This window comes from Polychytrium aggregatum (genome assembly GCF_025602895.1).
Source record: "Polychytrium aggregatum strain JEL109 chromosome Unknown BJ171scaffold_1, whole genome shotgun sequence".
NCBI lineage: Eukaryota > Fungi > Chytridiomycota > Chytridiomycetes > Polychytriales > Polychytrium > Polychytrium aggregatum.
Genome location: NW_026516203.1, coordinates 1,559,621 through 1,586,572, shown reverse-complemented (window position 1 = coordinate 1,586,572; position 26,952 = coordinate 1,559,621). Strand labels below are relative to the sequence as shown.

Genomic DNA, 26,952 nt, shown 5'->3' with positions numbered 1-26,952 from the left:
CCTTCTGCTGCTGTCCTTCTGTCCTTCTGGCCCTTTTGCTCGTCCGCCAACTCCGCCAACTTCGCCAGCATCGCCCCGCATCTCACCTCCAGCACCCCCCATATTCCACCAGCACATACCAAGCCTCGAGATATACCATCCCTCCCTCACTGCATCTCCAGCACCGGCCCTCAAATCATGTCTTCTCTCGAGCTCCATCGTCTGGCCTTGGCAGCACTCCCTGCCCTCGCCGATGCCACCGCTGGCGAGCACCTCGCTCCCACCAGCCACCACGAGCTTGTCGCACTGTATCTGTTTTCACTTCTGCACGCACTCGGGTTCCGACCGGCGTCTCTCGACAGCTCCTCCTCGGCGGCTCAGGTCCGCAAGGCCCTAGCTGCAAACTGGAATCGAATCCGCCAGGGCCAAGTGTTTGCAACAAGCCATATCGATCCGGCGGCCAAGGACGTCCGTCTGGAGCTCAGGCTCGTTCCGATTGCCAACCGCATCTTTATTCACTCGTGGATCGACCAGGTTGGTTCGCACTCTGACCATGGGCGGCATGCATTGGCCGTCGGTTGACGATGTTGGGGCTAACTCTTCCCGAACCCAACTCGGCTCGATTCGCTCTCCACCCAGGCCGACCCAGACATCAGAACCCTTGAGATCAAGTCTACGGACTATTTCCCAAGCACGCTGGACCTGCCGCCTGCAGCAGTGCAGGCCATCTTTCGCCCAGACGACGAACAGCTTGTTCTACTTGCGTCTCTGCTCCAGACCCATCTTATCGACCCTTCAGCGACCAGCAGCATCCGCGAAAGCACGCAGGCACTGCTTGCGTCCGGGTAGGTGCCAACTGCAATCGACTGGTCTCTCTGGCGGCGTGACGATATGGTCCATCGACGGTGAATCGCTCATGCTCTACTTGAACAATTATCGAATGCTATTCAAGCCCGACCAACTCCGAGAGAACAGCTGCGGCATCGATCGGGCAGGACCATGCTGCTCCAGCCAACCCGATCTCATCGCAGGAGCCTCTCCGCGATCCACGCCGCTTCGAGCCCGGACCACTCTACCCTCAGTCGTCGCCGTTCTCCATCGGGAATGCGGACTTGGACCCGCTGGCTGCTTCTCCAGGGTGAGTCTTGAGCGGCAGGGGAACTCACTCACTGGGCCGCCGTTGGAATCCAAACTGACCAGCACTGGCATCCGTATCACCAGAATGTTCGGTGGACGTCCGCCCGTTGGCGGATTCGGGGGTGGCGGCATGGTTGTTCGCCCAGGACATCCTATCTTCCAAGGAAGTGCTCCGGGCGGCCCATTGGGTCCACCCAGCCTCGGCGGGCCTCCAAGGTTGCCTCCGGGTGCTGTCCCGCCTGGCGCTCGCTTTGATCCTATCGGTCCGTTTGGGCCGGTTCCTGGATCTGGATTCAGGCCGATAGGGCCCGGCGGCCCTCGTGGCTCGCGACCGTTCAGGTATGCTGCCACCCACCAGTCGGCCAGAACCTTTGCGGCTCAGGCTTGAAAAGTGGGCCGGTTGTGATCTGGCTGAGGATGTATGCGCGAGATGGCCGGGCCGGTTGGACCCGGTTCAGCGTTTGAGTAATTAAGGACGCTGGGTCTGGTTGTCGTCGCTGTGGTTGTGCCGCTGCACTCTAACGAGGAACAACGCTGCACCCTTCCTTCCACTCCACAATCGCCCCCTGGTCTGTTCGGCATGCGACACGGCTTTCTTCGATTTGACTCTGCCTCATCAGCGGCGATCCCGACAACGACGAGCTACCTCCTCCTGGATACAACGATATGTATTTGTAGCTCCTCATCTGCGAACCAAGGTTACGAATGGCAGCGCCAAATAACCCAGTCGGGCCTCAGACGGGAAATCTGCTCGCTGTCCGGTCTGCAAGAGGCGGATGACTGTTATGAGGGGGTGTATGAGTTTGTATTCACATCAAAAAAAAAAAGAAGGCTGCCTCTCAAAACAGTGCTCTGCTGCACAGCTTGTGCGTTGTTAGATGAGTCTAGCGATTGAGGGTCGGATGATGGTCATGCAGTGCCTTAAGCAAGGTCTTCGAGACCCTGGGCCGGCCACATCCACCCAAACTTTTCCCAGCCCTCGAGCTCGCCATACTGGAGAGCGCGGTAGGCCTGATAGAGTCCTCGGAAGCCCTCGAACTTTTGGCCCTCTGGCGACATGGTCACGATCTGGGTGTCGACCTTGCCCGTGGCCTCGTCCACAATCTCCCGGTGGATCTCCTTGACCGGAGTGAGGATCACGGCGGTGCCGCAGGCAGCAACTTCATTGAAGGCGCCGTTTTCGACCTCGGTCCACTCGACAGCACGGCGCTGAGTTGTCCAGCCAAAGACAGCATGGGCCAGCTCCTCGAGCGAGCGGTTGGTGACCGAGTTCAAGATCGAACGGCTCTTTGGGGTGACGTAGGTGCGTGTGCCGTTGACGACCGGGGTGAGAGCGGCAAAGTTGGAGGTGGCAAACTCCTCGACGTACTTGTGCTCGGCGGCATCGAGGAACAGATTGACTGTGTATCCGCGCTTGTGGGCCTCTTCGGTTGGCTTGAGGATCGGTGCATAGTTGCCGCCGAGCTTGAGATGGCCACTGCCGTATGGAGCTGCGCGATCGAGCGAGTGCTGGATCAGGGCCGTGACGGGGTTGCCGACGCCGCCCTTGTAAAAGTCGCCGACGGGGTTGACAAAGATCATGAAGGTGTACTCCTCGGCGGCGTGCAGGCCGATCTGCGGGCCGGAGCCAAAGACAAAAGGCCGGATGTACATCGAGCCCATGGAGCCGTAGGGCGGGACAAACTCGATGTTGGCCTCGACGGCCTTGCGAACGGCGTCAAGGAACAGCTCGACGCTCGGAGCAGGCATCGAGGCGGTCTGGCACGAGTCGATGAGCCGCTCGGCGTTGAGCTCGGGACGGAACACCCGGACCTTGCCATCCTTCATGCGGAAAGCCTTGAGGCCCTCGAAGCAGGACTGGCCATAATGGAGGACCGTGGCTGAGGCGAGCCGGAGTTGGATCGGCGGCATCGATGCGAGATCGACGCACGGGTGGAATGCGAAGACGAAGCGTGCAGATGTTCAAATTAGCACAAGATCGAAAAGCGTCCATCAGGACAGGGACAAGTCTTTGCGACATACAGACAGATAAAGCGAATAGACAGAGGGACGTGTAGACTGATAGACATATAGATCGATAGGCAGGAGGCTGGCTTGCCCAACCCAGGAGGTTGGCTTGCCCACCCAGGAGATTCGGTAAAGCGCATCCCGGCGTCGCTGCCGATCCATTTGCCCCTTCGGCACCCCACACGGGACAGTGCCGATGGACAGCAATGGCTTACCGGCGATGCTCAGCGTGATGTATGGATCGGTCTCGACGACGCCATCGTCCCACTGGCCATTCTTCCAGGTGTAGCGGATGTGCGAGTTGGTCGGGATGATGTTGAATCTCAGGTTGTTCCAGTCGATGGCGGAAGCCGAGGGAGCGGGGGCACGGTTCTGGGGCATGGCTCCGGGTGCGGGGGATCGCAGGTCGAGCAAGAGAAAGGGACGGGAGAGGGCCGGGATCGTAAGGCGGTGGAGACGATCGGGCTCAGCAGGACGATGGGACGGTGCTGCAGCGGAAAGACGATGGCGATATAAAGCGATAACCGGAGGGAGGGCACGAGACATGCGGCTGTGACACGAGTCCGCGATAGCGGCGATTCAGCCTGAGGCGACCGATTCAGCCAGCGGAATCAGGCTGAAGCCGCGACCCAACTTGCTCCCATGCGGCGAACGTTCAGCGAGCGTGCAGCCATGCACTACGGAATGCCCCGGTGCGAACCAAGCATGCAACGGCGTATGCCCTGGTCGCCGATGCAGACCATGCAGACTATGCAGACCATGCAGACCATGCAGACTATGCAGACCATGCTGCTCGTCTGGCTCGAGTGGCAGCATGCCGGGCTGGCCAATCCGCGGCGGCGGCACGAGCCACGTGCACACGAGCATGCGCAGCCAGCACACTCGATCCGGCTCGATCTGGCTCGGCCCGCATTTCATTGCTGCGCACGTTCATATGCGCGTGGCTTGTGCTGCGTCCCCCGTGACCGCGATCACGCTGCGCTGCCGATTTTTTCTGCGTGGTGTTTGGGGGGCGGGACAGAGGGTATAAATGCAGCAGCGGGCGCGCGGCCGCTCTTGGACTGCAGGAAGTACGGAGCCCTTCAACAGCGCTGCTTATTAGGCGGTCTACCTTGCAAAAGGAAAAGAGCACTGTCGATGAAGTAACGTAGCGTACGAGGGTATCCCAGAGCCGACCGATCCCTCTCTTCCTTTGCGGAGATGAGGCGACGGGCGATTGGATCGGGTGCCACTAGTGATGGTCCTCTTTCTTAATGATCTTTGATCATGGTGGCAATATCCTTTCGCACAGACCGTTTCTCTGCAAACTTGCTTGGCTTGACTGGCGGCAAGCATGGCCCCACAGCCAGCTGCCGCAAGCAAGCGCTATGGCCAACTGGACTCGTCTATCCGAGTGGTGTTTCGCACTGCTGCGTTTGTTGCGGAATGCATCTCGGATGAGCTTGGGCTATCAGTGGTGATGCGTTGGCAGCTCATTTGATGCTCTGCTTGCCCGAGATGCGAGATGCGCGATCGTATTTCACTATTCACGGCGCAGCCGCCTCGTGTATTCAGGAATATGGCGACAGTGGCTGACGGACAAGCGCCGCTCAACAGTCACGATATACGCCTCTCGGCCTCGGAATCATCGAGCGCCAAAGAAAAAGGAGGGGTGTGCCTTTTCTAGGACGAGCTGGACTCGGAGCTGACTTTCTTGGCAAACAGCTTGCGAAAGCCCGAGATGGCAGCGGCGCCGCTCTTGTCCTCGTGCTGCTGCTGGTTGAGAGCGCCGGTCGACCCGCGCTGGAACCGGCCAAAGAGACTCGTTCGTTTCCGCGGGCGGTATTCCTCAAGCAGATATTTGGTTTGGATCGGGTTGAAGGCGCCCCGGCGCTTTGCCCGAATCAGAGCCACAGCCTCGTCAGCGGGCATGCCGGCTTCGATCAGGGCAATGCAGACCATCAGCGGGGCGCGGCCCAGTCCGGCAACGCAATGGACGGCCTTGAGTTGAAGCAAAAGTATAAATGGAAAGCGGCAGTGGAAGCGATATGGTTGGTGAGCTTGGGTTTGCTGGTTGCTGCGGCGGTCGTGCCCATGCATTCACAGCTCGACATGCTCGACATGCTCGGCCCAGCAGCTCGTATCGATGGCCTCTCCATATCGCTGAGGCGATGGCCGGTTGTGCGGACTGTTCTCATGCATCTGGGCCAAATGTTGGTCCCCGCTCACGACCATTCCGTATGCACCGATCAAGTTTTTGGCCAGCTCGGGCACCCCCCAGTCGTTCTCCCCCCCCCCACTTCCTCCTATCTTTCTATCCCCGGGGACTCACCACAGTGGCGGACGGATCCTTTTCGACACCGAGTCCGCCGAAGCTGTTGGTGCACACCGTCAAGAAGGTCTCGATTTCTGCGTTCGTCGGAACACCTCCGTCCTTGATGAGTAGATCCACAACCGCGATGCCCTGGGACTCGAATACATCCTTGGAGTACGTTGGCTCACAGAGCCGGATGATGACGGTAGAATGATGAATCTTGAGCGCCTGAAATGCCACCAGTAAATTGGGGGATGGAAGATTAGTTGGCGAGCCAGGGTCGGAGGACAATAGTCAGCAGAGATGGAAAGGGGGGGGGAGCAACGAGTGAAGGAACCAAGGACGGGAAACAAAAGTCGTGTCCGACTGAATATGGACCAAACCCCGAATGCCCAGGATTGCTTGTGTTTGGTGACTTAGTGCTGATGGCTGTCTCCTGGTCAAGAAATCCATCCGCAAACCCGTCGCTCTGTCGTCCCAATGGTGTAGAGTCGAGCAGCCAAGGCCTTCCTCGCTCCATTTCCCTCGCCCCTCTCTCCTTCGCCGCATTACCTCAAGATAGGCTGCCGTGTTGCTTTCAGTCGGGCAGTCCATGATCAGGAAGCTCATGTTCCGGAACTGAATTTCGGAAAAGATCCCGGGCAGGCGCGGCATCTTGGCAGTGATTTGTTCCCAGTGGTGGACCCAGCTTTTGTGTTGTTTTGATTTTGGTTCTGCGACCGGGATGGAGGGGGGGGAAAGAACAGGAAAGGATTTGGATGGAAAGTGAGGAGAGGCTGGAAAAGAGGGGCGAAGGGAAGAGTAGCTCGTTGGCTGGCTGGCTGGGTGAATGTGCAGAAGCCTGGTTGGGAGAATGTGCAGAAGCCTGGTTGGGAAGGAGGGAAGCGAATGAAGGGGAAAGCGGGGACGGCGGCAGCCTTGACGCTTGTTGGCGGACTGGATTCCTCGGCGCTGCTCTGGCCAGCGATCTCGCCCGTGCAAATGCAGTGCTGCTGGCAGTCCTTGCTCCTTGGCTTGCAGCCCCAAGAGGAAGAGATTCAGACCAGAAGAACAGGGTGCGTGGAAAGAACGAACAGGCACAGGACCGGGCTGGGTGGCTCAGAACGAGGACACGTGCGATGCCAGCAATCCGGGCCAGGAGCCACACGGCGATTCGGTTTGGGAACGCTGCCATGATGCATCTCGCCATGCGACCACCAAACAGGCAGCACTGCGGCGACGACAATGCTGTGCTGCACAAGACGGATCAGATTCCACATTACAATGTATTTGGAAGGGAACGGAGAGGCCATTTGGGGGATGAAATCTTTCTTTCAGGAGGAAACGACAGGGCCAGGGAAATGAAGAGACACAAAGAGAGGAAACGAGTGGGTCGGAGGAAGGGAAGCGGATGGATGGATGAATGGATGGACGGATGGCGAGAGAGGGGAAGGGAGGAGAGCGAGGCAAAGAAGGACCGGACGGAAATGGCGAGTGGAGGACTGAGTGATTCAAAGCTCGAGGCAATACAAGTCTAGACAGCTTTCCAAGGAAAGGCGGGAAAGAGAGAGAGAGAGAGAGAGAGAGAGAGAGAGAGAAAGCAAGAACAGAAAGGACAGGACAGAAAGCAAGGACAAACCAAAGAAATCGGCATCGCGCAAACTCGACGTGGATTAGTGGAGGGGGTGCAGGCGGAAGGAGGAAGAGCGGACGAGCGATCGCTGCGGCGACAGAGGGGCGCCCGGGATCGAGAAAAGTGGGAATGGATGTGTCGTGGTGGCTATATACAGATGCACTCCCACAAAGAGATGAAGGAGAGAATACATTACAGCACTTCCAGAGACTTCCGCCGTGAGGGGGGGGGACGGGAGGGACGGTTGGGGACAGAGATGGAGACGGAGGGGATGTGGACACAGGCGATCAAAACGAGTCAAAATATGCAGAAGGCTTTTCGTTGCTCTGCGCGCATAGGCTATGAGGTCAGCTTTGTGGTCTAGGGTGCGAACGTTGATATCTTCACTTGTTCCAGCAGTGCAAAGGTGTGTTCGTTGCGACTAGATCCGCTCGTGGGAGATGCTCGGGAACTGGGGTCCAGGATCCGGAGCGCAGGAGATAGTCGATGGGAAGGATGGGCCGGACATGCGAGGCTCGATCGGAAAACAGCCGACCGAGAGAAAGTTGGAACTGAGAGGTCTATCGGAAGAGGCCAGCAAGTGTGCTTGGGGAGGTAGCAGCTCGCATGTCTGTGGTTGAGTGAGGTGTGGTGGGATTTGTCCAGCGTTGAAGTTGCTTGGGAGATCGATGCCGTTCCGTGGCACTGGAGGCGAATGAGGGGTCATATCAAAGCCCCTCGGGAATGGTGGAAAGAGAGAAAGAAAGAGAGAAAAAAGGGAAAAAGAGAGGGAGAGAGGGGGGAAAAAATGAAGGGCTAGAGGCCATGGACAGAGTCCTGTGGAGCTTGGGCCGAGTCCAGGGCAGCGACACAATCGGTACAGCGGCAGTACAAAAGGTACAACGATTAGGTGAAGGTTGTTTCCGGATAAATACGAGAGCTTCCTCTCGAGCAGGCGTTGGTGAAGGGCTGGCTTGGTGGATCGTGTGCGAAATGTATCAGAATCGTGCGATGTGGTTGCAGCAGGCACCAATGCAGGAGGATGAAGAGGTGGCTGCGTGAACTGTGATAGTCTACGAGGCAAAGGCGGCCGGTGGCCAACAGAGACGGCGGCAGACGCACGAGCTCTGGCCGAACAGTCCGATCCTGGGAGGTCCGCGACAGTGTCCGCGGCTAGGGTCTGGTTGTCTACGAGGGAGGACACTCCAGGACCTTTCTCCGGGCAACAAACTTGTTCCGCGACGAGCTTGCGGGGGCGTCGGGGCCGGCAGCCATGCGGACGATGGCCGAGTCGAGATAGGACTTTATCTTTTCGCGCTTGTTGCGGAGCGTCTCTTGGGCTGCAGAGAAAACGAGAGACGGCAACGCGGCCATGGTGAGTCAGCGACCCCGGTGGGTTGGATGAGCGATACAATCAGCAAGATCAACGACGACAGCTCGCATGGAAGGCCTCGCCAACACTTACCACACCACCTGTCCCAGTCGGTGACGCCTGATCGGACAAAGGCGCCGGAGGAATGCGAGGGTGCCTCCTCCTGCTGGCCAAACTTGCTGCCACCGACGCAAATCTGATCGATGGGAGTCGCCGAGATGTTCTCGAGGCTTCGGCGCTGCTTCAAGGTTGCGAGAGTGTTCAGGCGTGTGGTGTGCGAGGCGCGGGCAGTCTCGGAGGAGCTGTCCTTCTCAGGCTTGGCTTCGTCGGCGGCAGGTGCACAGCCAGAGGGAGCCGGAGCTGGCACTGCCACTGGCGCGGGCGCTGTCGGGGAGGCCGTGGCGGACGAAGGTGATACAGGGGTAGTTTCGGAGGTTTGCCGCTCTTCGGGAGGAGGCACGTAGGTCCGGAGTTTGGTGAGATACTGCAGGCGGTGCTCGCGGCGCTGCTCTTCCTCGGTCGGGCGAGTGACGCGCGGGGCCGTCGACTTTTCGCCCGTGATCCAGGGGTGAGTTCTCAGCTTGGACAGGAACTCTCGGCGACGCTTGCGGATCTGCTCCTCCTGCAGAAGCAGCAGCAGCTGTCGGTCGCGCCAGTCCCACCATCGCTCGAGGCGGCCCTCCTCCCAGTTGCGGAGGGTAGCAAACTGTCGCAAGTCCTTGCCGGACTTTGGGGAGACTCGGAAGGTTTCCCACGGAACAGCAGCGACGGCAGGGAGCGTCGTGGGCGCCGAGCTCATGAGCTGGGGCTGGGGGGGCTGGGGCTGAGGCTGGGGTTGAGGTTGAGGCTGGGACTCAGGGAGCAGGACAGGTTCAAGCGACTGGGTCGAGGAGGCAACATTGGTTGCAGCTGGAGTTGGAGCGGGAGCCGGAGCAGGCAGGGTCGGCGAGGCTGATGGGATAGCCGTTGGAGATGGGGGAGGAGTACCGATGGTGGGTTGCGCATGGGGCTGAGGCTGATTTTTGGGCCGGATAGGGGTGCTGGCAGTGACGGGCAGCGAGTAGTTGTAGTGAGTAGAAGTCAAGAGGCCGGATGTTGAGGAGATGTGGGGCTGGGGCCCTTCGCTGCCGAAGCAGAGGAGCGACAGAGTAAGCGCCTGGATCTGTTCGGCAGCAGCAGCGGTGTTGATGGACCAGAGAAAGTCTCTGAGGAGCCGCAGCGAGTCGGTGATGGGGTCACCCTGAAATTCGAATCCTGGAGCGAGAGAAAGACAATGCAGAGGATGAGCACATGCAGCCGGACGCGGCGGCTCTGGTCTGGGCCAAGAAGCGGGAGCTGGGCCAGGAGAAGGCGAGGGGAGAGTGGGGGAGCGGACCCGATAGAAACGCCGCCCAACCACGACCAAGGCCAAGGCCCGATAGTTTGGAAGCGAGACAGCGATCGCAGGCTGCAGGGGCCTGGTGCGGTCTCCAAGGAGCCGGTAGTGGCCGGTAGTGAAGCCGGTGGTGAAGCCAGAGCACCGAGGGGCTGCTGAGGGGTTGCCGACGAGGCAGAGAGAGATGCTGGATGCAACGACACAGGGGATGGAGGGATGCTGAAAACGAAGGTGGGGGGGGGCCAAGAAGGCGGGGAGGCAGGGAGGCAAGCAAACAAGCAAAGAAGGATGGAGAAAGCCAGTACCATCTTTTCCAGTTCTGATGCCGGCATTTGCAAGAGCCAAGGACAGGTCCATTTTCCCTCAGGCGGATGGTGCGGTGACGGGGGTGCCAATGAGCTCCGTGGACTGGACAGGATGACTCGTTGGTCGGAGGGTCGGCCGGATGGTCGGTTGGTCGGTCAGTTAGTTGGTCGGGGAGGCGAACAGGATGCAAGATGGGAGCAGAGCAGAAGAGAAGATATAAGGCAAGGAGAGCCGCCCAAGCAGGATTGCAGGGTTGAGACCAAGGCCGACGCCTTTTCTTTTCTGCCACGGGCAAGCAGGAGCCGGAAGAGAGAGGGTCGCACCTTTGCGGTTTTGTTGGGGGGGCCGCTGGATCCAAGGCACGAAAGGCGGCCGAGAAAAGAAAGGCCAATGTGACGGCGTCCGTTGTTGGACAGGCGGCGATTGGCGTGCGGGGCAGTGTTGTGCTGTGGTGCGGTTGTGCTGTGGTGCCGTAGTGCTGTGGTGCCGTTGTGCTGTATTGTGTCAGTCCTTGTCAGCCCTGGTCAGCACTGTGTCTGTATCCGCAACAGCTCTGTCCGATCCACACCAGCAACCGAACAGCCGCCGCCGCCGCGCTCCAACCTTGTGCGGCGCCCCTCTGTGTCAGCGTGGCTCGGTCGCGCGACAGCGACAACGCGGCTGGCGATCCCTTTCTTCTTTGCTTTGTTTGCTCTGTCTGCGCCCGGGTTGCTGTGTGGGCTGCACCCGCGCCTCTCGGAGATGCACAGAGCGTATCGACAGAGAGTGTGCCCCTGTGCTTGTCCGCCCTCCCCCCCACTTGTGCGGCAGCCCTGCCGCAGTTCTGCCGTCTCCGCGGGACCCCTTGCTCGGCGCCCCGCGCTGCCCCCCGCCCGCCGCGCACCGCTGCCACCGGCGCCCCGGACTGCCCCGCGCCGCTGCAACGCGTCGCCCGCCCTGGACAAGCCTGCTGTGGCCACAGGCCTGGCCACTGCTGCGGCTTGTCTCGCCCTTTCTTTTGCCTGTGAGACAGGGGTGCTCCCCTGTTCCAGAGCCTTTCCTTTTCGTGAGTGCTCCTGTTGCCTGGGCCTTGTCGGCGCGTGGCTTTCAGGTTCAAATCGCTCTCCGTTGCTCTCTGTTGCCGATCGCAGATCTGGTAATCATTGCCGGCTGCATGCCACGCTGGCAATCCTCTTCAACTTTACAGCGAATCCATTTTGAAACAGGTCACTAGCGTGGGTTGCGTGGTGTGGTGGACTCTGTCGACGAGATATCGACTGCAGATATTGGAGTCATGGACGAACCGACTCCATGAGGCAGACCGACTCCATGGGACGGACACGCAGGGAAATGATATGATCCACTTGTGATATGATCCGACTACGCCGCGTTTTGTCCAATTGAGACAATGTGTCCCATTTTTGCTTCAACATGCTGTACACCTCCCCACCGTGCTGCATATCCCACGCGGTATATTGCTGCCCCTGCTTCTCCGTGTGTCCCTCTTCTTCCTGCTTGTGCCACCCGGGCTGGCCCTCTCCCGATGCCCGTCAGTGGTGCCCGCTGCGCCGGGTTGCCTCCGGGCATGAGGCGATTCGCGGCAGCCATGAGCCACCCGTGCCGGGTGTGTGGGATCGCTTTGACACTGTTCCGCCCAGATCGGTACCCAATTGATATCACATGTCGCACATCACACGGAGCGTATCGCATATCACATGGGACATATAACATATAGAGCATATCACAAGTCACATATCGCGCATCGCATCGCATTCGCATCGCATTCGCATCGCATTCGCATCTCATCGCCCATCAGATCGCTGCCACGCCCATGTCCCGCGCTGCCCTCTCCCGCCCGGCACTTCCCGCCACACCAGTCGTCCTTCAGAGCTCCTGCCAGCATCCTGCCCGCATCCCACCAGTACCCCTGACCGGCTTCCTCTCCAGCCGCCGCCCCCCATCGGCTCCGGCCTTGCGCTTTCCCTCCTTCGCAGCCACAGCCCTTGCCTCTTTCTTTCGATTTCCGACCCGCCCCCTTGCCCCGTCGCTTCCGGCTGCCCTCGTCTGTGGTTCACCGCCTCGACCGGCGTTCTCGGTCCTTGTTGTCCGCTGTCCATGGCGGCGTCACGTCGTTTTGTCGGCTTCAACTGCCTGCCTGCCGTGCAGCACGTCCTCGGCATCGACTTTGTGGGTATTCATCATCGATTCTCACTCGCAGCCGTCGCTCGAGCTTCTCACCACGCGTCGCCTCACACCGCCGTTGGCTTGCCTTGCTCCAGACATTTCTCCAGTCGCACGAATATGGTCCTGCATGGGACCACCTCCTGGAGCTGCTCCACAGCGACGAGCCCACCGTGCGGCACGGAGCCTTGAGAACCATCGCTGCCGTCTCGACCTCCATTACGCGAAGCACAACTCTCGAGACCCGCAAGCGGCTGGTGAAGACGCTCTGCGATATTGTTGTCGCTGATGAGGTGCGAGTGGTCCTGCTATGCGGCTGCCATTGGCAACTACTTCCTCCCGACAGAGCATCATGGCAATCCCACGGCCGCCTCAGCGTCGCGAGCACTCACTCCATCTCCGTGATCACAACGAGCGCCGCTATCGATCGGGTTCGCCCAGCACGTCCAGTCCATCGACTCCGTCCAGTCCATCGATTCCATTCAGACCATGCATTAGTGACTAACCCGGCCGCTCTCGTACCACATCCGTCCAGTACCAACGATCGTCGGGTCTGGCCGCCTTCCTGCTCGGCTGCTGCTGCGACTTCATGAACATGAGCGACTTTCCCAATCATCTCTTCGCCATCGCCATCAAGATTGTGATGCAGCAGGCTCTCCGCGTCTTTCCCGAGGATCCCGACAAGGCCCTCCAGTCCAGCCCGTCACTATTCCACCAAAACACATATGCCCCTCCCCAGACTTTCTACTCGCGAATCCACTACCTCTGGTGTCTGTCGCGCTTCTCTGCCTCCACCAAGGACACGGACTTGGTTCAGCGCCTCACCGGCTATCTCGACCGCCTGTTGCCGATTCTCTTGGCCCCACAGACCCACTTTCTGTTGCTCGCCGCTTCGCTCCACTGCATTTCCTGCGATATGCCCATCACCAATCAAAACAGACGCCGAGTCGAAACTCTCTTCAAGCCCAACATCCAGCTGACCACTGACAAGATCAACGAGGAAGAGGCGGCAATCCTCGCCGCCATGCAGGCCGCCACCGCCACCAACATACCCAGCTCAAGCTCCGGGCCAAAGCGGAGCATCCATCCGCTGGTCAAGAAGGAGATCGAGCTCTTCTGGATGAGATGGTACAACCGTCCCACCGACAAAGTCCTTGTTTCCGTTCGGTCATCACCCGATAACCTCACCCATCTGGCAGAGGGCTACTCCAACCGCCGCTGGACCTGGCTCTTTGACGACGCCGGCACGGATTTGGTCCCCATGGGCGACTCGGCTCTTGAGGCTGCTCGCTCAAAGCGCCTGGCAATCAAGAAAAGCATGTCCGCTGCGCAGCCACTCGAGATTTCGACCGACTCGATCATGATGCCGCTGTATTCGGATTGCCGTCCAGAGAAGAGGGGTATTGTCAAGAAAAGTAGGTGCCCAGAAGCGTGCCCATTCTTGGGCTCAGTCGCAAGAGAATGTCAGCGACTGTGTGCTCGTCGCTGTTTGTCTGGCTTTGAGGGCTTTGAGGGCTTTGAGGGCTATGGCGGTGCTGTCCGTCGCCTCACGAAGCTCGAGTCTCATTCCATCTGCACCCTCTCGCATCTCCATCCGGCACTTGCCCTTCCCTGAATGCACCTCGCAGAGAAGCAGCCCGTCGTCGACACCGTTTCAACATCGCGCCCGACTTCATCCGAGATGCAGGACATTCTCAAAACCGAGCTTGATGTTCCGCCCGGCAGTGGCTCGGTTTCCTTCAACATCATCCCTCCCACCCTTGGATTCACGCGCTTCCCATTCAAGAAGACTGTCTACCTCAACAACAAGTCCCACAGCAAGAGCACCGTCTTCCAGCTTCAAGTTTATCCCTTGAAATACTTCAACGCCACGCCGCCCTTTGGAGTTCTGGAGCCAAATGGCTCCATGGCCATCAACATCACATATACGCCCCGCCCCTTTGATCAGACCTTCAAGACCGAGATTCAGGGTTTCATCCGCGTACGCGACGAAAACGGATTTCCGATCGAGAGGTACGCAGACCACGTTGATTTGCTGTGTGCGTATCCATACTTTGCCTTTGATTTGTCAATTGTGTCCGTATGCTGTTCTCCCGCATACTGAATGATCCGAGCTGCCCCTCCATTGCCTTTCTGCATCGTGTCTTTTTCTCGCCAACATGTCCCTTAACCAACCGCCACTGCGCCTGCTGGCTGGCCGCTCGACTCCAGACTCGCCATCAAGGCTTTCCCCCTGCCTTCCGTCAGAGTCTATCCGCAGATGCTCGACTTTGGCTTCTGCCCACTCAACGAAACCCAGAGTCTCATCATCAATCTCCACAGCTTGCTGCCTATCGAGGTGGCTCATGTGTTTGTCATCATCCAGTCGAAAACCAGCTCCATGTTCCAGTTGGTTTCAACACAGCTGACCACCCCCGCTTTTGCCCGCCGGCAATTTACCATCAAGTTCACGCCAACCGCCCTCGGCCCCGTCCAGGACCGTGTCGCCTTCGTCACCTTTGGTGGCAAGTTTGGGTTCTTGACCCTGAAGGGGGTCGGCGGCTCGGCCCTCAGAGTCTTGGACTCCAAGCTCGACTTTGGCCCCACGGACCACTATTACAGCGCAGCCTCCAAGTCACTTGTCCTGCGCAACTGCCAGCTCAATCACAGCCTCCCGGTCACCTTCGAGACGAGCACGCACGAGATCATTGTCAACAACGGAGAGCCTGTCTTTCTGGCTCCCGGCGAAGAGCGCAAGATCAAGGTCGAGTTTCTCTCCATCATCGTTGGCATGCGCCAGGAGATGCTCAAGATCCACGCGCCGCGATCCGATACTGTCTGCGTGGACTGCCTCACCATCTCGGGGCCGAATGTCATCGTGCCAGTGCTTGACAACATCTGGCTACCCTCGACCCTCATAGGCCACGTTTCTGTTGTCTACATCCCCCTTTCGAACCTGTCCAACTCGACGGTGCATCTGACCCTGGCAGTGCAGAAGCAGTCGCCCTTCAAGATCACCCTGCTCAACACCGACTATGCCAACCGCGGAAGCTCCATCTCCATCGACCTTAAGCCCTGGGAGGGCCCGGAGCACAGCGGCGTTTCGCTCACCATGGGCCCCAAGCTCACCGCCGTTGTGGAGGTGCGGCTGCTCTCAGCTAACCACGGGTCGTTTCGATCAACTTTTAGTGTCCAGATGACAAAGCCGCGCAAGGCCGCCATCGCACTGCTTCATCTGAACGGACTCGTATTCAGCGACTACTACATGACCAACGAGGACGAGCTCGCGAACCTGCACAGCTTCTTCCACCATCCCGACTTCACGGTGCCCACGGGCAAATACGATGGCCAGATCACCACCGATCCTCTCGACGCCAGCCCACAGTCCGAGCTGCTGGAGCTCAAACCCGGCCTCCAGACCGTCTTCAGCGACTTTTTGCGCGACTTTGGCGAGACCATGTGCGAGTATGTTACCCTGGTCAACATCTCTACCTCGTCGCAGCACTACTGCATCTGGATATCACCTCCCTTCTCGACACTGATCCCGCTCGAGGGTATCCTCGAGGCCGGCGCCTCGCTCGACATTCCCATCAACATGAGCCGCGATTTCTTCCGATACGAAGTGCCTCCGGATGCCAAACGCTACTCTGCGATGGGCTCGATCGTCGTGATGGACCGCAACGAGCTCAAGTTTGGGGTCACCAGCAGCACCTTGGTCGGGATCATGAGCGACCTTGTTGTCCTGGAGATGCGCCACCCTCTGGACCGCATCAAATTCCCCACCAGCAGCACGGGCGAGAAGTTCACCAAGCGCGCCATCATCCGCAACTGTGCGCCGATCGAGATGGTGTGGGAAGGCCGCACCGCCAATGCGCGGTCGGAGCAGGAGGTCATTCCCTTTGCTGCCGCAAAGATGAGCATGGAGGCGTGTCCGTTTTCGCTGGCAAGTACCCAAGTGACCCTCAAGCCATTCGAGTGCTACTTTTTGGATATCATCTGCCAGTCCAACTCGAGCGGCAGCTTCAACGGACGGCTGGTCATGCAGTACCAAGAGTCCATCCCGCACCTGAGCGACTGGAACCGACTGCCGCCCAGTACCATCCACCGATCGATGCCGTTCGTTGCCCTCGACTGCAGCGTTGGCGAGAACGAGCTCACCTTCCATCCCGTGTCCGAGTTTGTCGACTTTGGCGAGGTCCAGCTCGGCCAGACGTACGAGAAGGAGCTGGTCCTCGTCAATCGGCAGCACCTCAACACCGCCACGGCCATCTCGACGGCGCACCCGTTTTCCGTCCCCGAGTCCGAAATCGTGGTCGCGCGCTCGTCAAAGAAAGAGATCATGATCGAGTTCCGGCCAACCTCGTTTGGCGTCGCCTTTGGCTCGATGGTGCTGTCGTACATTGGCAGCTCAAGGTTCCTATCGCTTGTCGGCCTGGGCGGAATTTCGGTCCTCAGGTCCAACCTGGCCGAGCCTCTCAAGATCCCGGCGGCATCCCGCATTGCCGATGTCGTGCAGGCACCCAAGCACACGGTGTTCTATGGGATGGTCAACATCACCCAGCCCAAGACCATGCCCCTCGTGCTGCAAAACTGCGGCACCTTTGACTTTATCATCAAGCGGATTTCTGTCAGCGACGACGGCCATTTGATCTGGAAGCTGCCCGAGGACCCGGCCATCAGTCCACCCGACACCACCAACGATTTTGACGCCGAGCGTCCTCAGGACATTGAAGTCGACTGGGACGAAGTTGATCTCCTCAAGCGAGAGGAGCGGAGCAGCAATCCGTTCTCGGACAAGCACGGATCTTCACCCGGCCAGGCGCCTTCGCTGACCATGCGTCGCCGTCGCCAAAAGACCGGCGTGGGTCTGATGTCAACCCTGAATGAGCAGGTTACCGCGCGATTCCCGCCGATTCGTCTGCCACCCCTACAGTCTCTCCCGATCCGGCTCACGTTTGGAGGCTTCGATAAGGTCAGTAACCCTGCTTCAGCACACTGATACGATGCTGAGGCACCAACCGTGGCCTTGTGCTGCGAGAGTCTTGGGTCGTCGCTTTCCATCTCCGAGATCGATGTTGCGAGCAGCACTCCGGCATCTCGTGAGATACCGTCCCGCCATCTCGTGAGATACCGTCCCGCCATCTGCGACACCGTAACACCCCGATCGACACTCACCGCCCGTCGCTTCAACAGGGCGACTTTACCAGCACACTCCGGATCGATGTTGAGACAAGCCACGGCGAGCACGAGCAGTATCTCATATGGGTCTCTGGAACCATCCAGCCGCCTCTCCAGCCGTGGGAGAAAAGGCTTGAGATGGGTATATGCGCCGTTCACTGTCGCCATGTCGGTATCGTTGTGGGGGGAGGGAGGAGGCTGTGTGTGTCCACCGTGTCACTCTATTTGTTCAACAAAGTATCAATGCAATGAATCGGTGTAGTCAAGGCGACGGGGCATCAATCAGTGAGACTAACGCGAGCCACCTACCACCTACCACATCCACATCCACATCCACATCCACATCCACATCCACATCCACATCCACATCCACATCCACATCCACAGCGCTCGGAAGTCAAATTCACCAATACCGGCACCATTCCCCTGCGCTGGGTCCTGGAGGCCGAGAGCATCAAGTACGTACCCATCCCAAAGTTCGCTCCACAACCTCTCCCAGACGACGAAGCCACAATCCCGTTCCCAGTCCGCACGTTTCCCCCAGAGGGCACCCTCGCTCCGGGCTGCACCCAGACCGTCGATCTGAGCTTTTGCCCGAGCATGCCGCAGTACGAGCTCTTTGCGTACCTCAAGCTCAAGACCGAAGACTTTGCCGAGTCCATGATTCTGGTCCATGGCACGGGCGCCTCGTCCAAGTTGACGATCGAGACGAACGTCATTGACTTTGGTGTGCTGCGCGTGGGCGTCAAGAAGCACATCCGCTTCAAGCTCACCAACCTCGGCATTCTGCGGGTCAAGTACTTTCTGGAGTGCTCCGATTCGCAGTTCATGGCCGATCCCGAACAGGGACTGCTCGAAGGCGGTGGGCAGATCGACGTCACAGTCGAGTTCAAGCCCAAGGGTGTCGGCAAACTCAACAGTCTCCTCAAGATCACGCACCAATCGCTCGTGGGGGTCTCGCTGGAGCCCCTCCTCGTCCAGATCAAGGGCGAGGGAAGCTATCCCGAGCTGGTCGTGCTCACCAAGGAGATCGACTTTGGCACGGCGCTCTATCGCAACCGCAACGTCAAACCGATCCAAGTCATGAACAAAGGCGCAGCAGAGGCCCACATTTTGTTTGTCTGCCACCACCCGTACGTCGTGCTAGAGGGCGGGGGCAACGGCGAGGTTGTCTTGGGTGCGTACGAAACCAAAGAACTTCATGTGGTCTACACGCCTTACATAGTCGAGTATCTGAACATCAAGGCCTTCCTCAAGTCGACAGATAGCCGTGGCGACTACTTCATCATCAACCTCAGGGGCTCTGTCGGCGTGCCCAAAATCACGCTGACCCCCGCCGATGCCCTCAAGAACATTGACTTTGGAGTCTGTCTCCTCAACTCGACGACCAAAAAGTCCTTCACGATGAAGAACGAGGGCAACATCACGCTTGGATACCAGGTGACGCTCGAGTCTCTCAAGCTCGGCAAGGTGCGCGATGTCGAAGAGACAGCGGAGCTGGCTCGGAGTTTCAATGAAGTCAAGCTCTCGCCGCTGTCGCAGATCCTGATCGAGCCAAGCGAAGGTTTTCTTCAGGTCAACGAAAGTATGACGATCGTCTTGTCATTTCGGCCCAGTGCCCTGGTCGAGGTTGAATATTCCATCCTCCTTAACTGTGACTTCCAGAAGATGTCTGGGACCGTCCGCGGCAAAGGCGGAAGACCCGTGCTGCGATTCGATTCGCCGCTCACGACCATCGACTTTGGAACCTGCCGCCTCAACCGCAGGTTCCGCAAGAGCATTACCATGTCAAACGCCGGCAACCTTGGGGCGAGCTTCTATGTGCGCCCGGAGCCGCCCAACAAAGACTGGTCCATATATGATCAGGAGCTGTGGAATCTGCGCCAGAACGGCGGATCCGAGCCCGCGGCCAAGGATGCCCACACTTCTCCAGACCCGGGCTCAGTGCACCGGCCTGACTCGCCATCGTATCTGGAGGAGACTGCCACCCCCGCCCCGGAGCCGGTGCCGGAATGGGTTCAGTATCTGTCCCAATCCGGTTTCAAGCTCATCACCTCGAACGGATTCTGTAAGCCGCACAGCAAAGAGGATCTCTTCATCGAGTACTTCCCTGACCAGGAGCTCGTCGTCTCCAGCCGTCTGCGGGTCTTTTTTGGAGACGAATATGAGGATGTCGAGATCCGTGGCAAGGCCGCCATCCCAAAGCTTGCGCTCTACAACGGCACTGCACCCATGGTCTCGACTGTGCCCCTGCATCTCGGAGTGCATCCTATCAACTCGACCTACACACACATTCTCCAACTCGTCAACGAGTCGCCCTTTGGCATCGACTTTCTTGCCCAGCCCCTCGGACTGCGTGAGTTCGAGATCACGCCGCTCCGAGGGTACATCGAAGCCGACTCGAGTGCACCGCTCAAGATCAACCTGACCCCCGAGTCCGAGAGCAAGTTCCAGGTGCTTCTCAAGATTCTGTGGGAACGCGAGCCTCTCCGGCTCACGCTGATCGGAGAGGGTGGAATCGGCAAGCTCGAGGTGGTCTATGCCGAGGAACGCGATTCGAGTATGAAGGGACTCGAGTTTGGCATGGTCCCATTCAACAGCGCATCGGAGAAGCGTCTGTTCCTGTACAATGTCGGCCTGGTTGAAGTGTCGGTCTACGCCACCATCGACAACGACGAGTTTGCCATCACCCAGATCGGCGAGCCCTTCCAGGTCCAAGGGCAGCGACAGGTCGGGGCCACCCGGGCTGTGAAAAAAAGCAGCTGGAATTGGGACAGCAGCCTGCGCTGCCGCCTGGTCTCGGGCATGGGTCTCGAGGTCGCTGTGCAGTTCACGGGGCGGTCGGCCAACACCTCGCTCGGCACGATCGACGTCAAGTCCGAGTGCGGCCGGTTTCTGATTCCCCTCCGTGGCAAGGGCGGCACCATCTCCATCAGCCACAAGGGCGATCTGAGCTTTGGAGACATTGCCAGCAACTTTACGTATACGCGCAAGCTGGTCATTTCCAACTCGGGGTCGATCCCGTGTCCCCTCAACGTCGAGTGGCTGGTGGTCGGCCACTCCAACAGCCTGGGTGCATCGCTCGTGCGTCTCCACGAAACTTACTCGGCACTCGATCCGCGGTCTGGCTGGGCCCGCGGCCAGCTGGTGAAGGAGAAGGCCGTCAAGGACCCGCTGTTCAAACCAGGGCCCGATGTCAAGTTCACGGCCAGGGAACACTGGGCCATGATCCGGAAGATGATCAAGAAAGATGCCGTCATCGAGATCGAGAAGGTGGCCAGCAGCTCGCACATGTGGAGTCAGCGTGGCGACTCGGTGCGCTCCGGAGTCTATCCAACCGCACAAGCGCCGTCTTCCCAGGGAAGCTCGACGTCTGTCGGCGGCATGGGCGATGCACCCGGGTATCCCGAAAGCACCACAAACAGCACGGCGGCACTCGGAACCACCATCTCCCGCAGCGCCATCGGGAGTCAGAGCTCGCACACGCTGCTGCTGGGCAAGAACAAGAGCGTCCTCAACAACTCGAGCAACCTGAAGCGACGACAGATGTTCTTCCATCTGATCACGAGCACGCCGCTGACGAGCCAGTCCCATAGTCTCACCAAACCCTACGTCAAAGTCGAGCCGGCTTCGTGTGTGCTGCCGAGCTTTGGCAGCGTGACCCTGAATGTGGAGCTGAACCTGTCCACCGAGGACACCTTCCTGGCGACCCTGATCCTCAAGCCGGGAATACCAAACACGCCTGTACACGAGGTTGCGCTCACGGCAACACCCAAGGCCGTCAACATCATATGCGACGACACTCGCTTGCTCAACTTTTTCCGCCAGCCCCTCGGACAGCCCGAGACGCTGTCGCGGACCTTCACCAATGTTGGGCACAAGGAGATATCGTACAAAATCAGCAACAATAACCAGGGCCTGACGGTGTCGCCTCAGAAGGGCACCCTGAAAGTTGGCCAGAGCGTCACCGTCAAGTTCATTTTCAAGCCTGTGGACGAGTCGCTTCAGACCTCGGATATCACGTTCGAGCCCGATTGTTCGCAGCACATTCGGCTGCGCATGTATGGAGGTGGCGGATTCGCAAAGGCTTCGCTGGCGAAATACCGTCGCTTCGACTTTGGCCACTGCATGATCGGAAAGGACACAGTGTCGTTCTTGCCGATCACAAACGAAGGCAATGCCATCCTCCATCTGACACGATTTGAGCTCTTCGAGACGGACACATTCTTCCGGGGCATCGACTGGCCCACGTCAAGGTATGAGTGCACATAGTCGTCATCGAGATCTGAGCGTTCGGGTGGAGATGCGGGTCGACACAGCCGGTCCACTCACTGACACCGCCACCTTCGCCATGCGGCGCGATGTGGCTGCCTGTCCATCATTATCCATCGTTGTCCATCATTATCCATCATTGTCCATCGTTGTTCATCGTTGCTCATCATTGTTCATCGTTGTCTATCGTTGTCCATCACTGCGCAGGATTTCGCTCTTCCCAGGAAAGAGCTACAACCTGCCCCTCGTCTTCAATCCGCACGAGGAGAGCCCTGCACCAGGTCGTCTAATCGTGGGAACCAACACAGAGTCGTGGGAGATTGAGCTGATCGGGCTCGGCCGTGAGGCCGTGCTCATTGTTTCGCGGGTGGCGCTCGAGTTCACCGAGTGCCTCATCGGCAACACCTACGAGCAAAAGCTTGGCCTGAAGAACGTCGGCGATGTCAACTACCCGGTTTCGTTCACGCTCGAGAAGCCCTTTGCAGACATTGAGTTTATCCCGCCTTCGATGGTGATTGCGCCGTTCTCGGAAAACCACGTCATCATCTCATACACACCGACGCGCGAAACGAAAAATCCGGTTGTCATGACGATCTGCTCGCCGTATTCGACCCACACAGTTCCGCTAAACCTCCACGCCGGAACAGCCATCCTCGAGTTCAACAGCACAAGCCTCGATTTCGGCATGTTTGAGCGCACTAGCCAGCCCTCGGTCATCCTCACCATGAAGAACTCTGGCACCGTGCGCACCTCCTACCACATCCGCGACACGACCAAGCCCTCACGCTTCCATATCAGCAACGGCCGCGGACACCTCGCCCCGGGCAAGTCGTCCGAGGTCTGCATCACCCACACACGACATGAGGTCTGCCAGTTCTCGGAGAAGCTGGTTGTCCGCACCGAGCTGATCGACAAGCTCTATTACGTCACCCTCGTCGGGCAGTGCGAAGAGGCTCTTCTTCAGCCGGAGCAATTCTCCCTTCTGAACATGGGCATCTGCCCTGTCCTCGAGCCCACCAGCAAGCCGCTGCAGTTCACCAACTTTGGGCGGTTCCCGCTGTCCTGGAACGTCAAGGCTGCCTATCCGCTCAAGGTGACGCCGTCGCAGGGTGTCCTCCCTGGCGGAGACACCGAGGAAATCAAGGTTTCGTGGTGTCCGTCAGGGGGATACGAGCTGCGGACGCAGATCTCGCTCAACACCAACATTGGCGTCTATGCCATCATCATCCGCGGCAAGGCACTCTTCCCCGAGTTTGTCATCCAAAACATGTACATTGATTTCGGCATCTGTGCCGTCGGCTACACCAACCACGAGAGCTTTGGCATCACCAATAAGGGCAAAGTCCCGCTCACCTTCTCCATCCCCCCGCCGCGCGACCCAAGCTTCAATGTCGTGACGACCGCGGGATGTCTCCAGCCCAAGCAGTCCGTCACCATTGGTGTGCTGTTCAAGCCCATGTCCCTGACTCGCTTCGCGACGAGCTTTGTGGTGGAGTGCAAGGGCATCAACTACAAGGAGGTCATTGCTGTGGGCATCGGCGGCTCCATGAAGCTCGAGATCTCTCCGCCAGAGATCAACCTGGGTGAGTTCTGCAGTGCTGGTTTCACTACACGAGATGGAAACGGCTTTGTGCGCGACGCTGCGCCGCACCAACGCTGTCGATGCTGCAGAGCGCTATGCATCAAGGCATCGTCGACCACCCGACTCACATGAATCTCTGCTCACTCCTGCACACGACATCAAGGTCGCTGCCCATTCGACCTCAGGGTCTACAGAACGGTTCAGCTGATTAACCGCGGAGACGTGTCGCTGAAGGCAGAGCTCCAGCTGTCAGATTCAAGCGACACCGATCGCTGCGAATTCACCTTCTCGGACTCGGTGGACATTGGTCCAAATCGCGCAGCGCGATGCGTGTACGGCCTGAGGGTCAAGCGGGTCGGCCCCTTCTCGACAGAGCTGCGTCTCAACACGAAGGAGAGGTCCTACATAATCCCAGTGAAAGGTTTGGTCCATGCCAATCTGTCCTCCCGCATACGTTTTCGCGACGGCTCTGACACGCAAGTGAATCTGCTTCGCAATGCGATGTTAACTGCAACCACGCTGTCTATTCAACAACAGGCGTCGGAATCAAGATCATTCTGTCTGAAGAGAGCACCAATATCCTCCAGAACGAACGTCTCAAAGCGGTGCGTATCCCACATGTGCACAACCGTCGGGCTTGTTACTCCTTAGTGGCGATTACCACTACATCTGGTTTTTATGGGGGCTGGTCGTATGTGCTGCCCTCGCATCCAGTTCCTCGCCGCAATTTGTGCCGCATGACAACAATCTTGACCGCATCGCCTTACATCATCGCACTGTGTTGATTCGGTACTAATCTAACCCACATCTCTGTGCTCCTGACGACACAGCTCCAAATGGTGGATCCATTGATGATCGAGATTCCAGAAACTGGCCTCAGCGACTGGCTCGTCAAGTACAGCATGCGGTTCTGTCTGGATTTTGAAATTGCATCGATGATCGCCGATCTCACATCCTCGTTCCGATCCGAAACCCCCGACTACCAACGAAGCCGGAGAAGCTCGTGGATCACGGTCGTCGAGGACACTGAGTCCGCGAATCCGCCGTTGCTCCCGATACAGTTCCCGGCGATCTCAGCGCAGTCTGCAGCATCGCTGTCACAGTTGGCGGAGGACGAAGCAGCACTCAGCGATGAGCCCATGCTCACGTCTGGGTTTGACGAGCCCCTTGAAAAAGACACGATACCGGACGATCGGTTCGAAGAGCACCGGCCAAGTACTTCAGGTCTCAGACACTCAAAGTCATCTGGGTCGGCCATGCCCATCGTTATACCCATACCGCAGCCCGAGAGTACCACCAAAGGCAACAACGACGAGCCGAGCGAGACGTTGCAGAGTCATGTTGCTGATCCGGTCCTGGACGTATTGCCCGCGACGAACCAAGAAACTGTGCAGCCAGCAGAGCCCGAACTGGTCCCTGAGGCGGCAGAGGAGCCGTCTTCGACAGGGCAGCTTCTCCCCGAGCCCCAGCGACCGTGGAGCACCTCGACCACCGTTCCCCTCGCCGATCAGAATTCGACTTCTGTCATGAATATCGGGGTCATCGAGGACGACGACGAAGTGGAGATTCTTCCTGGCAGCGACCCCCAGCTCGGCCCGGCATCAGATACCGCACCACTTGGATCCGGTCCTCCGATCGATGGCCACGATCGCACCACCGTCGAGCCTGTGCAAACAGCGCCTATTGTTGATGTAAGCACGGCGCACCCAGCGATAGTAACCGACCCTGTGCTTGTCCAGGAGCCAGCTCAAGATACAAGCCAACCCCCATCGCTCGATGCAACAACCGCTGCGAGCGAGCCGCCTGCGACTGTCCAGCCTGCGATACTCTTCCCGACGACAGAGCCTCCTAACGGACTGGATGGCAGCAGTCCAGAACAGCAGAATGCTGTTGCAAGCAGCGCAGCCGTAGCCATTCCGACGATCACAGGCACGGATGCCCGAAGCGAAGAACAAGGCTCGGCCCTCGGCTCGTCAACTAGCCTCACGAAGCTGGCTCTCGTGGACTATATGGCAGAGAAGCACAGGATACTCGACCGACTGACAGAAATGTCAGAGAAAATCGCCGAGGGCCTGAGACCAGAGCATCGCGAGTTCGTCAAACTGACCAAGCGGGTAAGCTGGAGCCTGTCAGGCTGGATGGGTAGTCACCACTGAAGCAGCAGGAAATGCACCGATTCAAGCGGCTGTGGCTAACTGCCCAGCACGAGGATGTTGACGAGTGCCAGATGTCCAGCACTGCCCTGTAGACACATGCTGACCGATACCTGTTTGCATCTAGTTTTCGACCATGAAAGAGAATGAGTACAAATCCAAGACCGTTGAAGTGGACGACCATGTGGCGCACGAGGTGATCAGCTACGGCGATCTGAAGGTATGCGGGTTTGCTGGTCTCGATCCAGGACATGTGCCGGAGCAGCAATTGAGTGGCCAGCGTATTCACTCATCCCACGGCGCTTACGGAACAGATCCTGGACATTGACTTTGGCGAGGTGCTGGAGTTTGTGGGAACGGAAATGGTGGTGGATCTGTCCGTGGTCCTGGAGCGGCCGCCGCCCTTTCCGCCGGAACAAGCAGTAAGTTGGTCTGGGTGCTGGCTCGCCAGACAGCACCGCCCCAGCAGATACGGCTGCGTGGGAAATCGTTCGCTTGGAACTGTGTTTCTGATGACACCGGCCCTCTGCAGTCCACCGCAGTCACCAAGGATGCCGAATCGGTCAGCCGCAACTACATGCCTTTCCCGCCGATCCTCCGGGCCAAGCGCAACGCAAGAACTGTCGATGCGCTGGCCGACTGGACCAGCTTTCCTTTGGGCATTGGCGTTCGGGTAAGTGCACCCGGGCAACCTCCCGAATGCATGTGGGATGCGGGTCGGCGATCGGCCGATGGCCTGGCCCTGAACGACTCAACTCAACACTCGCTAACACCGGCTGCCGGCGCCCCTTGGTGCTGCCAGGTCTATGTTCCGCACAACCTGGATATGCCGTGATGATCACGACATGTTCTTACGCAACCGACGCTCTGGCAACGAGAAGCGAACCTTGGGCCAAGGAGGACGCTGGCCAACAATGTCCACGATTCTGAATACACGCACATTCGCCGCTGCCCATTACGCCAGCATTGGCCCTACTCATCCACTCATCCCTCAGCGACAAGGTTGATTGGGCATCGGGTTTGGCCGTCAACCAAGACGCGTTCCGAGAGTCCAGCATGTGGATATCCGGCATCGGAGGAGGGTGGTCAAGGTGAACCCAGAAAACCAGCAAAGACGGCGCGACGGCATGGATCTCAGCGAAAAAATGAAAGCATCGGACAGTCACTGCTTTGATTGCGCTGGCGGGCGCAGCAAGTGAAGCCTCATACGCAAATTACAACCATCATTGATCCGAAGCCGCCGCGCATATCTTGGAGGCAAAAGTAAGGGAGGAGGGGATTGCTGGAGAATCAGCAAAAGGGGGATTGGTGAGGCATGGCACTCGCAAGCTTGCCAGCAACAAGCTGCAGGATGTATCTGGGTTGATCGCGACGCATCGTCGGCTCAAGCGAGATCTGAGGCAGAGTAGCAATTGATAGTGCGTGTTAGCTCTCTGGGTCAACTTTTGCCTGCTGCCGGCAGACCGACCAGCTGGGATCGATCCGGACGGCATCAGAGAATTGTAGTTTATGATTGCCCACATTCTTGGGTTCAGGAACAAAATTTTCCTCATTTTCCCCATCACGCG

General features: G+C 58.6%; 5 protein-coding genes across 5 annotated transcripts; 2 read left to right on the top strand and 3 right to left on the bottom strand.

Annotated features, from left to right (window-relative positions):
• The first annotated feature begins 43 nt into the window (after nucleotides 1–43).
• On the top strand, nucleotides 44–1,914 carry BJ171DRAFT_485585 (uncharacterized protein). The gene is made up of 5 exons (XM_053109125.1): nucleotides 44–513; nucleotides 619–824; nucleotides 932–1,117; nucleotides 1,201–1,455; nucleotides 1,737–1,914. Exons 1-5 carry the CDS (start codon nucleotides 178–180, stop codon nucleotides 1,792–1,794), a joined length of 1,041 nt encoding a protein of 346 aa, XP_052972006.1. The 5' UTR covers nucleotides 44–177; the 3' UTR covers nucleotides 1,795–1,914.
• Nucleotides 1,915–3,642, bottom strand: BJ171DRAFT_485582 (aminotransferase). The gene is made up of 2 exons (XM_053109124.1): nucleotides 3,339–3,642; nucleotides 1,915–2,996 (listed from the first exon to the last, which is right to left on the bottom strand). Exons 1-2 carry the CDS (start codon nucleotides 3,502–3,504, stop codon nucleotides 2,038–2,040), a joined length of 1,125 nt encoding a protein of 374 aa, XP_052972005.1. The 5' UTR covers nucleotides 3,505–3,642; the 3' UTR covers nucleotides 1,915–2,037.
• Nucleotides 3,643–4,621: 979 nt separating this feature from the next.
• BJ171DRAFT_10911 (protein tyrosine phosphatase type IVA 3) lies at nucleotides 4,622–6,187 on the bottom strand. The gene is made up of 3 exons (XM_053105437.1): nucleotides 5,969–6,187; nucleotides 5,435–5,644; nucleotides 4,622–5,103 (listed from the first exon to the last, which is right to left on the bottom strand). The coding sequence occupies exons 1-3, from the start codon at nucleotides 6,068–6,070 to the stop codon at nucleotides 4,786–4,788; spliced, it is 630 nt and encodes a 209-aa protein (XP_052972004.1). The 5' UTR covers nucleotides 6,071–6,187; the 3' UTR covers nucleotides 4,622–4,785.
• A 1,945-nt stretch (nucleotides 6,188–8,132) lies between these two features.
• On the bottom strand, nucleotides 8,133–10,350 carry BJ171DRAFT_10905 (uncharacterized protein). Its single transcript, XM_053105436.1, has 3 exons — nucleotides 10,060–10,350; nucleotides 8,473–9,633; nucleotides 8,133–8,347 (listed from the first exon to the last, which is right to left on the bottom strand). The coding sequence occupies exons 1-3, from the start codon at nucleotides 10,109–10,111 to the stop codon at nucleotides 8,196–8,198; spliced, it is 1,365 nt and encodes a 454-aa protein (XP_052972003.1). The 5' UTR covers nucleotides 10,112–10,350; the 3' UTR covers nucleotides 8,133–8,195.
• Nucleotides 10,351–11,870: 1,520 nt separating this feature from the next.
• Nucleotides 11,871–26,533, top strand: BJ171DRAFT_609460 (uncharacterized protein; the record flags this gene model as incomplete). The annotated part of the gene is made up of 17 exons (XM_053115258.1): nucleotides 11,871–11,960; nucleotides 12,206–12,226; nucleotides 12,319–12,513; nucleotides 12,756–13,635; nucleotides 13,849–14,233; nucleotides 14,468–17,171; nucleotides 17,393–17,545; nucleotides 17,765–21,633; nucleotides 21,857–23,232; nucleotides 23,395–23,652; nucleotides 23,769–23,836; nucleotides 24,062–24,922; nucleotides 25,049–25,345; nucleotides 25,512–25,604; nucleotides 25,699–25,806; nucleotides 25,917–26,057; nucleotides 26,187–26,533. 17 exons carry the CDS (start codon nucleotides 11,871–11,873, stop codon nucleotides 26,217–26,219), a joined length of 11,532 nt encoding a protein of 3,843 aa, XP_052972002.1. The 3' UTR covers nucleotides 26,220–26,533.
• Nucleotides 26,534–26,952: the final 419 nt, after the last annotated feature.

Bases quoted from the DNA above. Each gene is read 5' to 3' on its own strand.
- BJ171DRAFT_10905 (XM_053105436.1), bottom strand. From the start codon at position 10,111: ATGGACCTGTCCTTGGCTCTTGCAAATGCCGGCATCAGAACTGGAAAA. The intron at 9,634-10,059 runs GTACTGGCTTTC...CTCTCGCTCCAG, and splicing joins CATCAGAACTGGAAAAGATG to GATTCGAATTTCAGGGTGAC. The intron at 8,348-8,472 runs GTAAGTGTTGGC...TTTTCTCTGCAG, and splicing joins CGACTGGGACAGGTGGTGTG to CCCAAGAGACGCTCCGCAAC.
- BJ171DRAFT_10911 (XM_053105437.1), bottom strand. From the start codon at position 6,070: ATGCCGCGCCTGCCCGGGATCTTTTCCGAAATTCAGTTCCGGAACATG. The intron at 5,645-5,968 runs GTAATGCGGCGA...GTGGCATTTCAG, and splicing joins ACACGGCAGCCTATCTTGAG to GCGCTCAAGATTCATCATTC. The intron at 5,104-5,434 runs GTGAGTCCCCGG...CTTCAACTCAAG, and splicing joins AGGATCCGTCCGCCACTGTG to GCCGTCCATTGCGTTGCCGG.
- BJ171DRAFT_485582 (XM_053109124.1), bottom strand. From the start codon at position 3,504: ATGCCCCAGAACCGTGCCCCCGCTCCCTCGGCTTCCGCCATCGACTGG. The intron at 2,997-3,338 runs GTAAGCCATTGC...GGCTCGCCTCAG, and splicing joins CATCACGCTGAGCATCGCCG to CCACGGTCCTCCATTATGGC.
- BJ171DRAFT_485585 (XM_053109125.1), top strand. From the start codon at position 178: ATGTCTTCTCTCGAGCTCCATCGTCTGGCCTTGGCAGCACTCCCTGCC. The intron at 514-618 runs GTTGGTTCGCAC...CTCTCCACCCAG, and splicing joins TTCACTCGTGGATCGACCAG to GCCGACCCAGACATCAGAAC. The intron at 825-931 runs GTAGGTGCCAAC...ATGCTATTCAAG, and splicing joins CAGGCACTGCTTGCGTCCGG to CCCGACCAACTCCGAGAGAA.